At 47.7% G+C, this 12390-nt stretch overlaps 1 protein-coding gene across 1 annotated transcript; it reads left to right on the forward strand.

The window, feature by feature from the left end:
* Positions 1-926: 926 nt before the first annotated feature.
* Positions 927-1281, forward strand: LOC125122162 (60S ribosomal protein L37a-like). The gene has a single exon (XM_047770404.1). The coding sequence runs from the start codon at positions 953-955 to the stop codon at positions 1229-1231; it is 279 nt and encodes a 92-aa protein (XP_047626360.1). The 5' UTR covers positions 927-952; the 3' UTR covers positions 1232-1281.
* The last annotated feature ends 11109 nt before the right edge of the window (positions 1282-12390 follow it).

The following is a 12390-nucleotide window of genomic DNA, read 5'->3' on the forward strand; positions in this document are numbered from 1 at the left end:
ACCTCCATATGCCGCAGGAGCGGCCCAAAGAAATAGCAACAACAACAACAACAACAGCAACAACAAAAAGACAAAAGACAAAAAAAAAAAAAAAAAGAACCCAGCATAGTGTCCGTGAGGGTGCAGGTTTGATCCCTGGCCTCTCTTGGTGGGTTAAGGATCTGGGGTTGCTGCACATGGCAGTGTAGGTTGCAAATACGGCTCAGATCCAGTGTTGCCATGGCTGTGGTGTAGGCTGGCAGCTGTAGCTCGTATTTGACCCCTGGCCTGGGAACGTCCAGATGTCGCAGGAGTGGTCCTAAAGAGAAAAAAAAAAAATTAAAAGAAAGTTTTGATAGGAAAATTAGCCTGAAATTTTCTTAGTAAACTGAGGTGATCTCCTGGCGAAGGACTGGTCTTTCAAAGTACAGCTCCCAGGTCATGAATTGGGACTTAGATTCGGCTTATGGAGAGTCAGTTCCTGCAGGATGGTCCCAGAGGATGGTCCCGGCCTCCTCCTTCCATTGTAACTTCCACGCCCACAGTGCCCCGCAGAGTGTCATCCAAGGTGGGCACGTAAAGGCCTTAGGATGGGCCTCATTTGTTGACCCCTCGCTCTGCAAGATCTGCCCATGTCATCCCACGCCAACCCTTTGACAGAGACACTCCCATTTTACAGATGGGAAACTGAGGCCCAAGAGCATTTAAGGAACTTGCCCAAGATGACATAACCAGTAAGTAGCAGAACCAAGGTTTGAGCCTTCGCAGTCTGCCTGAGGTTTGACCATGCTCTCTTCTGCTTCAGAGCCTGAGCGTGGGATGCCTACTATATGCTCAGACTTGCTTAATGGTGGACTGAGAGATTGTGGTCAGAAGCCTTGGGAGCCAGAAATGTGGTTCACGTTCATCTTTGGGGCTGGAAGATTGAAAAACCTGGCCCAGCTCTCTGGGCTCGGACCGGGTTTGCGGCAAAATGGCCAAACGCACCAAGAAGGTCGGAATCGTGGGCAAATACGGGACCCGTTATGGTGCTTCCCTCAGGAAAATGGTGAATAAAATTGAAATCAGTCAGCACGCCAAGTACCCCTGCTCCTTCTGTGGCAAAACCAAGATGAAGAGACAAGCTGTGGGCATCTGGCACTGTGGTTCCTGCATGAAAACAGTAGCTGGTGGTGCCTGGACCTACAACACCACTTCTGCTGTCACAGTAAAGTCTGCCATCAGAAGACTGAAGGAATTGAAGGACCAGTAGAAGCACCACCAGTGGAAATTTTGCTAGCCTATAATAAATGGGTTAATTTATGTAACAGAAAAAAAAAAAAAAAAAAAACCTGGCCCAGCTGACAAGGTTCAGAAATGTCTGCATCCTCGTCTCAGCTCACTCTTGTCGGAGATGACTAATTGCTTCCCATTATCCCTTATTTAATTCCTCAGTGAAGAACTTCCAATTTGTGGCTGGACACACCGTAACCTGAACACAAAATTACTTCCCAGCCTCCTTTGCAGATGGACAAAGGCAGGGCCGTGTGACTTCACTGTGGCTAATGGGTATTAGTGGAAATGTATAAATTCTGATGTGGTCTTATGGGCAAGGAGCAAACTCTTCTTCTGTCAGGCCTTGTTTTATGAGAAAGGGGCTGGATGGAATGCAGTGTAATCACTGGCGCTCCTGCAGTCATCTTGGATCACGAAACTCACATGTGGTGAAGCATCGTGAGTCTCTGAGAACAGGGAGCACCACACAGGCCCTAGACTGACTCCTCCTGAACTTTAAGGATGGAGGGAGAAAGAAGCTATCTTGTTTAAGCCCTTGCTACTCCAAGTGTGTTCCAAGGACCAGCAGCATTGGCGGGAGCTTAATAGATAGTACAATCTACTGAATCAACATTTGCAGGTTAATAAGGTCCCTGTGTGGTTTGTATGCCCATTAAAGAAGTTCGAGGAACACTGGTCCAAGCCCCTTTTCTTGGCTGAAACTTGTTCGGACTGATTAAGGTTGTGACGGCCTTGCTGATGCTGGCAACTTGAGTTCCCCACTATTTTGAGAGTCCTGGGGTAGTGGCTTTTGGCAAAGGCATTCGGGACTAATGCAGACCCTTGCTCCAAGCAATTCTCATCCTGATTCTGCTGGCCAAGCTTGGTGGGAAGAATGGACCCATCAGGAGTACTGGGAGAAATCAGAATCCCCAGGCCTGTGTACGGATATCTGTGCACATGTGTGTGTGAATTGTGAGTGGCTCTGTGTGCTTGGCTGTGTTTACAGAGAAGCTGGAGGGGCCAACAGACTTGTGTTTACCCACTGGTTGTTGATACATCTGTCAGGAAAATGAGGAAGACAAGAGCAGGGGTATATCCAGCCTATGGAAACATGTGATTAAAATCAGATAGGTCCACAGAGTTCCCTTGTGGCCCAGTGGGTTAAGAGCTGGAATCATCACTGCAGTGGCTCCAGTTGCTGCAATGGTGAGGGTTCAATCCCTGGCTGGGGAATTTCCACATGCTGTCAGTGAAGCAAAAAAAAAAAAAAAATCAGACTGGTCCCATGGAATGTGCCCAAGTACAAGGATTCTGGGAAGTCAGGCATCTGGGAAAGTGCCATCGTGACAAACACACCTCAGAACCTAGGAAGAAAAGAGCCAGCCTATTTTGAGGATGGAAGCCATATGGGCTGAGGGGCTGGTGCCCAAGGCTTCCTGGCCCCAGGGAGTGGGGCCAGCTGCCTGCCTGCACTGACCATGGACAGTGACATCCAGGTCAAGGGGGCTGACATCTGGGCAATGGTTCATGAGCCCTAGTCAATGTTTCCACTGTCACTCCGTGTTGTCTCCATCTTTCTTGCCTCTCCCTGGTCCCTCTTGGAAGAATTCCGTCACGCCTGATAGCCAGAGGGCATCCAATTCCGAGAACCATGCGTGGGAACTTTGTTTTCCTGTCCCCGGAGGCTATGCCTGCCGTCCCCTCCCCCTCTCTCTAGGAAGGGAGGGCACAGCCAGGGAAGCAGAGGCAACATCGCATGACTGGCATCACTGGAGTGGCAGCCCCTGTAGGGGGTGGTCAGAGACGGCTGCTTATTTCATGGGCCGGTGCGCACTCTTTACTGGACAAACATCTCTTGGACTCTGGTCCAGAAAAACATCGTGAAGCCAGGTGGGGAAGGCCCTCTGGCATCTGGGGACCCTCCTGGGTAGGAAGGGCATCAGACATGTAAACAATGACAAGGATTTTCTGCTCTAGAGGAAGTTGCTGTGTGACCTTGGGCAACTTACATAACCTCTTTGTGCCTCGGTGTCCTTGTCTCTAAAATGAAAATGCTGATGTCTCTTTCTAGAGTTATGATGAACATAACCTGATGTCTTTATTCCGGTCATGTCCGGGTCCTGGAGACCAGAGGAGGGGCCCTCCATTCACAGAGAGGCAGAGCATGAGCAGGAGTTTGACAGGCAGAGATGGGAAGGAGAATTTTGAGTCTGGGTACCGGCCAAAGCACCAAAGAACTTTGTGGGGTAGGAAGAATTCAGTGGTGGCTGGAATGGAAAGAGGGTAGGGCTTCAGCAGTGGGCACTGCTGGCCAGGTAAGTGGGGGCCTCCTCCAGAGCCTCCCAGACACACAGGCGCGCCCCTGCCCCCGATCCCTGGGGCCACCTGCACCCCATCCTTGCCCTTGGGTGGGACCATTCCTGTGGTCCAGGCTGCTCTCTCTGCTGTCTTTTCTCAGACAGAACGCCCCCAAGGGCAGCATCCTGCTGACCTCCAGCCACAGCCCCAGGCCTTGATGTAGGAGGCCTCCACAGAGTTTAGCACAACATATGCACAAATCTCCTCCTGGGTCTTCCTAGTGCCTTGTCTGCTCCCTGAGGGGCCCCGAACCTCGTCCTTCTTTGGGGCCCGCCGCCCCTTGCCTGGGGCCTTCCAAGACAGCGCCAGGATCTCTCTTGCACCCACTGTGGGCCTGGGCTTGGCCTGGGCTGGCCTAGAACCCTTGCTTGTATGGGTCCTGCAGGGAGGGGAGGGCTGGGCCCTGTCTGTGCGCAGCTCTGCCCCTCCATCCTACTCAAAACCTGGAGACAGGAAGTGACAGAAGCTGCCGAGGGCCAAGTCTGACTTTCCTGGCAGACCAACGTTGGGTCAGGCCAGTGTCACTGAGCTTACACCATGAACAATGTGTTGGTCCCTGGGGCCTTGGCTACAGGTGGCTGTGGGCACAGTCCTGGCACTGCCTGCTGGGCCCTGACATTCAGGGGCATCAAGCCTGGGAGGATGCCAAAGGAGCAGGCAGAACCCTCCCGACCCATCCACCTCTGCCCTCGTCCTCTGTGTCCTGGGTGAAGCGTTATGCTTCGTCTTTTCAAACTCATCTCTGATGGGACTAACAGCCAGTGAAGACAAGTCTTAAACAACCAAGCTCTGGGCTGAAAACGGCAATCCCAAGTGGCTCATTTGCTTGCCTGAGATGGGCAGACACATTCCTGCTGTGAGCGCTGGGTGGTCTCAGGACAGGGCTTCGCCATCTGGTCACTGTCACCAGGAGTGGGAGGGCTGTCATCGAGCTATGAGTCAGCATCTTCTGCTTTCCTCTCTGCACTGGCTGTGGGGCCCGGGATCACAGCAAAGGCTAACAGGAGGGATTTGGGACCCCGGCACCCACTCCCTGCAGTGTCCCCTTCTACAGAGGGCCCTGGGGGGGGGCAGGGGGCAGTGGCCACTGGGGGGCTGTGTTCCAGATTGTCTAAGCGGGAGTTTCATTTAGGAGGGTCACTTTAGAGAGGTTTAACTCTATAACCCAGTGCTGTCAGCAAGCAAGTTTTGCTGAAGCCTTAACTGTCGTGGTCTGTGCACTTGGGTTAGAAAGAAGAATTTTCTGGCATGGCGAGGTGAAGAGAAAGTAGAGTTTACTGAGATAAGAGCTCCTACTGGTGCAGCAGGATGACTTCCTGATGATTAGGGAGAACAAACCCCAAGGAGAGAGAAAACTTTAAGATGAGAGATGATGTCAGTGCAGCGGGACAACTTCCCGCTGTTTTTATAGCCCAGGAAGAGGAGATGTCTCATGATACACCTGCTGACCTGCTGATTAGTTGGGGAAAGAGGCGTCTTACTTGCAATAAAGTTATTTGTTGGTTGAGGGGGGATAAGGTCCCCATAGGGACGGGGTGAGGAATGGGCCACATTCTTTCCTAGTAGGGTCAGAAAGGAGTAGGCCAAAGTGCTCAAGGCAGGGGAGGGGCATTACAATGAGATGATTGGGGCGATGATAAGGCTCTGGTCATTCTTAAATTGGACAGAAGCTTTGAGTTCTATCTCCTTGAAGGGGCTTTGAAGCCCAGCGTTAACCATGTGGCAAGTAGATTGATAACTATTGGTTAGTAGAAGGTTCTGGTTTAAATCTTCCACCCCAGGAGTTCCCTGGTGGTCTGGTAGGTTAAGGATCCAGTGTTGTTACCGCTGTGGCTCAGGTCACTGCTGTGATGTGGGTTTGATCCCTGGCCTGGGAACTTCAGCATGTCATGGGCTTGGCCAAAAAAATAAATAAATTAACCTTCTACCCCAAACTCAATATATCTTATGTCACCCCCCACCATACTCAGAGGTGACCCCTTAGCTGGGAGGACCTGCAGGAGCCCCTCTGAGACATACACTCCCTCCTGGCTCACCCCAGCCTGGCTTCTGGACATGGCTCCTGGAAGAATGGGAGCCAGATGAGGACAGAGGAAAGGACTTGTCCTGGGAGCCTGGTTTCTGTGGCTGGCAGCAAATGGACATTGTGATCATCAGCCTGGTGCAGGATGTTTCCTGAGGGCTGTTCCTCTTCACCCCCTCCATCTCTTATTACAGCAATTGGCTCACATTGATACCGAGGCCAAGAAGTCCCACCTTGTGCCACCTGCAAGGTGAAGATCAGAAAGCTGATGTAGGAGTTCCCATTGTGGCTCAGCAGTTAGGGAAACAGACTAGCATCCATGAGGACATGGGTTCAATCTCTGGCCTTGCTCAGTGGGTTAAGGATCTGGCACTGTTGTTAGCTGTGATGTAGGTTGCAGATGCAGCTTGGATCCCATGTTGCTGTGGCTCTGGTGTAGGCCAGCAGCTACAGCTCTGACTGGACCCCTAGCCTGGGAACCTCCCTCCTTTAGATGGGGAGTGGCAGTGTTGCCAGTGTCAGGACAGCCTCCACAGCCCAGAGGTCCAAGGGAGCTGATGTTGGAGGGCAGGAGAAGTGGGCAACCAGCACAATGAGAGGACTCACCCTTCCCCCATCTCTGTTCTCTTCAGGCCCCCAGTGTGTTGTGGTGTCCACCCACATGGATGAGAGAGATCTTTACTTAGTCCCCATATTCAATTGCTCATCTCTTCTAGAAACATCCTCACAGACACACTATCAGAATTTTTTTTAGGAGTTTCCATTGTGGCTCAGTGTAACAAACCTGACTAGTATCCACGAGGATGTGGATTTGATCCCTGGCCTCACTTAGTGTGTTAAGGATCCCTGGTATTGCGGATGGGATTAAGATGGCAGAATAGAAGGACTGGAGCTCAACTTCTCTCCGAAAAACAACAAAATTTACAACTAAATGCTGAGCAATCTTCAACCAATGGACCTGAAACTTTCAAAAAGATATTCCACTTCAGAAGACAAAGAGGAGGCCACATAAAGAGGTAGGAGGGGTGATTATGTGATATAAGCAATCCCATACCTCCCAGATGGGAAGTCCCACAGACTGGAAAGTAACTGGTTCACAGAGACTCACGAAAGTTCTGAGCCTCACATCAAATTCCCACGTGTGAGGATCTGGCACTGGGAGAAAGAGCCCCCAGAGCATTTGGCATTGAAGACCATTGTGTGCAGGAGCTCCATGGGACTGGGGGAAACAGAGACCCTATTCTTAAAAGGTGCACATGGACTTTCACGTGTACTGGGTCCAAGGGCTAAGCAAAGTCTCCATGGGAATCTGGGTTGAACCTGACTTCAGTTCTTGGAGGACCTCCTGGAAACAGGGGTGAATGTGGCTCGTTGTGGGGGAAGGACGTTGGAAGAAAAGCTCTTGGGAATACTCTTCAGTGTGCCTTTCTCTGGAGGTGGCCATTTTGGGAAAATCTGGCCCCACCCATCAATGCTGAGAAGCCCCAGGGCAAACAACAATCCAGGTGGGATCACAGCCCCGCCCCTCAGTAAACAGGCTGCCTAAAGACCCCCCCACTCCAGGCACACAGCCACCTCAAATCTTTCTCAGAGACAAGGCCCCAACCACCAGAGGGATAGGAATCAGCCCCACCTAACAGTGGGCAGGCATCAGTCCCTCCCATCAGGAAGCCTACAGCAAGTCCCCCCACCAACTTCAGCCACAAGGGGGGCAGACACCAGAAGGAAGAGAAGCTACAACCCTATTATCTGTAAAAAGGTCACCACACCAAAAACCTATAAAAATGAAAAGACAGAGAACTATAACTCAGATGAGGGAGAAAGAAAAAAAACCCAGAAAATCAGTTAAATGATGAGGAGATTCTCAGCCTCCAGGAAAAAGACTTTAGACTGTTAATGCTGAAGATGATGCAAGACATTGGAAATAAACTGGAGGCAACAATGGATAACTTACAGAAAACACTGAGCAAAGAGATACAAGATATAAAACTTAAGAAGAGATGCAAAATACAATAACTGAAATAAAAAATTCACTAGAAGCAGCTAACAGCAGAATACAGGAGGCAGATGAAAGAACAAGCAAGCTGGAGGACAGATTAGTGGAAATTATGGATGTGGAACAGAAAAAAGATTGAAAACAAATGAAGAGAGTCTCAGAGAACTATGGGACAACATTACATGCACCAACAACCATATCATAGGGGTGCCAGAAGGAGAAGAGAGAAAGGGACAGAAAAAAATATTCCAAGAGATAATAGCCGAAAACTTCTCTAACATGAGAAAGGAACCACTCACTCAAATCCAGGAAGCAAAACAAGTACTATATAAAATAAACCCAAGGAGGAACACCCCAAGACAAATACTATTCAAACTGACCAAAATTAAAGACAAAGAGAAAATATTGAAAGCAGCTAGGGAAAAGAAACAAATAACATACCAGGGAACTCCGGTCAGGTTATTGGCAGATTGTTCAGCAGAAACTCTGCAGGCCAGAACAGAGTGGCATGATATACTTAACATGATGAAAGTAAAACACCTCCAAAAAAGATTACTTTACCCAGAGAGGGTCTCCTTCAGATTTGAAGGAGAAATCCAAAGCTTTACAGATAAACAAAAGCTAAGAGAATTTAGCAACACTAAACCAGCTTTACAACAAATACTAAAGGAACTTCTCTAGGCAGAAAAGAAAAGGCCACAACAGGAGACAAAAATACCGCAAATGACAAGGCTGACCAGTAAAGATATATATACAGTAAAGATAGGAAATCACCCACACACAATTATGCCACCAAAATCAGAAATCATGAAAAGAGGAGGGTACAAATGCAGGACATTGGATATGAACTTGTAATTAAGAGACCAACAACTTTAAACAATCTCATATATATATAGACTCCAATATCAAAACTTCAGGGTAACTGCAAATCAAAAATCTACAATTGATACACAAACAAATAAGAAAAATCAACTCAAATACAACACTAAAGATAGTCATCAAACCACAAGAGGAGAGAACAAGAGAAGAAGGGAAGAAAAAAGAGCACCAAAAACAAATCCAAACCAGTTAATAAAATGGCAATAAGAACAGACATATCAATACCTACCTTAAATGTAAGTGGACTAAATTCCCCAACCAAAAGACATAGACTGGCTGAATGGATACAAAAATGAGATCCTTATATATGCTGTCTTCAAGAGACCCACTTCACTTCTAGGGATACATACAAATTGAAAGTGAGAGGATGGACGAACATATTCCATGCAAATGGGAATCCAAAGAAAGCTGGAGTAGCAATACTCAGACAAAATGGACTTTAAACTAAAGAACACTTTAAGAGACAAAGAAGAACATTAGGTAATGATCAAAGGATCAATCCAAGAAGAAGATGTAACAATTTTAAATATCTTCGCACCCAACATAGGATCACCACAATATATAAGGCAACTGCTAACAACCTTAAATGGAGAAATTGACAATAACACCATAAGAGTGGGGAACTTTAACACCCCACTTACAGCAATGGACAGATTATCCAGGCAGAAAATCGATAAGGAAACACAGGCCCTGAATGATGCATTAGACCAGATGGACTTAATAGATACTTATAGGACAGTCCATCCCAAAGCAACAGAATACACATTCTTCTCAAGTGCACATGGAACTTTCTCTAAGATTGACCACATCCTGGGCTACAAATCCAACCTTGGTAAGTTTAAGAAAATTGAAATCATATCAAGCATCTTTTCCAACCACAATGCTATACAACTGGAAATCAACAACAAGAACAGGACTGCAAAAAACACAAACATGTGGAGACTGAACAACATGCGACTAAACAACCAATGGATCACTGAAGAAATCAAAGAGGAAATTAAAAAATACCTAGAAGCAAATGACAACAAAGACACGACACTCCAAAACCTATGGGATGCAGCAAAAGCCATTCTAAGAGGTAAATTTATAGCAATACAAGCCCACCTCAGGAAACAAGAAAAAGCTCAAATAAACAAGCTAACTTTAACTCTCAAGCAGCTCGAGAGAGAACAGACAAGACCTAAAGTTAGCAGAAGGAAAGAAATCATAAAGATCAGAGCAGAAATCAATGAAATAGAAACCAAGAAAACCATAGAAAAGATCCATGAAACAAAAAGCTGGTTCTTTGAAAAGATCAACAAAATGGGTAAACCCTTAGACAGACTTATCAAGAAAAAAAGAGAGAAGACTCAAATCAATAAAACTAGAAATGAAGAAGGAGAAGTAACAATGGACATCACAGAAATACAAAGGGTCATAAGAGACTACTACATGCAACTATACGCCAATAAAATGGAAAGCCTTGAAGAAAGAGACAAATTCTTAGAAAGGTACAATCTTCCAAGACTCAACCAAGAGGAAATAGAAAAGATGAACGGACCAGTCACAAGAACTGAAATTGAAACTGTGATTTAAAAACTTCCAACAGGAGTTCCCGTCGTGGCGCAGTGGTTAACGAATCCGACTAGGAACCATGAGGTTGCGGGTTCGGTCCCTGCCCTTGCTCAGTGGGTTAACCCATCTGGCGTTGCCGTGAGCTGTGGTGTAGGTTGCAGACGTGGCTCGAATCCCGTGTTGCTGTGGCTCTGATTCGACCCCTAGCCTGGGAACCTCCATATGCCGCGGGAGCGGCCCAAGAAATAGTAACAACAACAACTAAAAAGTCAAAAAAAAAAAAGACAAAATAAATAAATAAATAAATAAATAAATAAATAAATAAATAAATGAAAACTTCCAACAAACATAAGTCCAAGACCAGATGACTTCACAGGTGAATTCTATCAAACATTTAGAGCAGAGCTGACACCTCTCCTTCCGAAACTATTTCAAAAAACTGCAGAAGAAAGATACTCCCAAACTCATTCTATGAGGCCAGCATCACCCTGATACCAAAACCAGACAAAGATACCACAAAAAAGAAAAACTATTGGCCAATTTCACTGATGAACATCGATGCAAAAATCCTCAGCAAAATACTAGCAAACCACATCCAACAATACATTGAAAGGATTGCACATCATGATCAAGTGGGATTTTATCCCAGGGATACAAGGGTTCTTCAATATCCGCAAATCAGTCAGTGTGATACACAGCATTAACCAACTGAAGAATGAAAACCCTATGATCCTCTCCACAGACGCAGGAAAAAGCCTTTGACAAAATCCAACACCCATTTCTGATAAAAACCCTTCAGAAAGTGGGCATAACGGGAACCTACCTCAACATAATAAAGGCCATATATGACAAACCCACAGCTAACATCATTCTCAGTGGTGAAAAGCTGAAAGAATTCCTGCTCAGATCAGGAACAAGACAAGGATGTCTGCTCTCGCCACTGCTCTTCAACATAGTTTTGGAAGTCCTAGCCACAGCAATCAGAGAAGTAAAAGAAATAAAAGGAATCCAAATTGGAAAGGAAGAAGTAAAACTATCCCTATTTGCGGATGACATGATACTACACCTACAGAATCCTCAAGATGCTACCAGAAAACTGTTAGAGCTCATCCATGAATTTGGAAAAGTCGCGGGATACAAAATTAACACACAGAAATCAACTGCGTGTCTATATACTAACAATGAAAGATCAGAAAGAGAAACTGGGGAAGCAATCCCATTTACCATCTCATCAGAAATAATAAAATATTTAGGATAAACTTACCTAAAGAGACAAAAGACCTGTACTCTGAAAACCGTAAGACACTGATGAAAGCAATCAAAGATGACACAAATAGATGGAAAGACATACCATACTCTTGGATTAGAAAATTCAGTATTATCAAAATGACCATACTACCCAAGGCAATCTACAGATTCAATGCAATCCCTATCAAATTACCAAGGACATTTTTCACAGAACTAGAACATGGGGTTGGGGGGTGGTGAGAGGTAGCAGCCAAGAGGTACCCTTGGGGAGCTTGGTGGAAGGAGGAAGCCCGGCGAAGGGGACCCCAGGAAGTGACCTCACTTCCCTGGCAACAGAACCCATCAGAACTTAGAACCTGGGTAGCCAGGCACCCACTTCTTCAGGAAAGGACAGAGGAAGGATGGACTTGCTCTGTTGCGCACCGATCTCCCGAGGCCGAAGCCGCAGGAGAGGACGCAGAGGAGGAAACCTCATTGAAAACAGCAGACGATGGATCAGCACACAGGGCAGACGCCTTCAGGCCTTTGCCCGCAGGGGCCCAGAGGTAATACAGGGAGAGGGAGCTCCAGCCCAGCACAGGGACCTCTCTGATCCCACACGGTAGCCCCGTGTCCCCTCCTGGGATGACTGTGTGCAGAGGGGGGTGTGAGGAGTGGGTCTGCCTCGAGCAAGAGCAGCCTGACAGGGTTGGATGTCCCTGGGGCATGTCCACACCCCAGGACAAAGCCGGCTGATTGAGAGTCGGGCCGAGCCCTATGTGTGAGCTGTACCCCCGGCCCCCGGGGAGGTCTCATTCCTCACGGGGGCGGGGGAGGGGGGGTGAGTATCAGAGCAGACAAGCCCTCACCTGATCTGGGAGCAGAAGGTCAAGGGGCAGAAGAAGCAGCGGGAAGGTAATGGCCCCGCAGGGCTCTGACCCCCTAGGGCCGGGCTCCCTGCCCCTCACTCTCATTGCAGAGCCCCCCACCTGAGACCCGCCAGGAGCTGGGCGAGGAAGGCAGAAGGTCTCCAGTTGAAACGCCTCCCAAGCCGCCCCCCAGGGGCCTCTCCCTGGCTGACAGGGAGCTCAGAACATCCGGCTCTGGGACTGAGGAC

The sequence above is a fragment of the Phacochoerus africanus genome, chromosome 3 (assembly GCF_016906955.1).
Source record: "Phacochoerus africanus isolate WHEZ1 chromosome 3, ROS_Pafr_v1, whole genome shotgun sequence".
NCBI classification, from domain to species: Eukaryota; Metazoa; Chordata; class Mammalia; order Artiodactyla; family Suidae; genus Phacochoerus; species Phacochoerus africanus.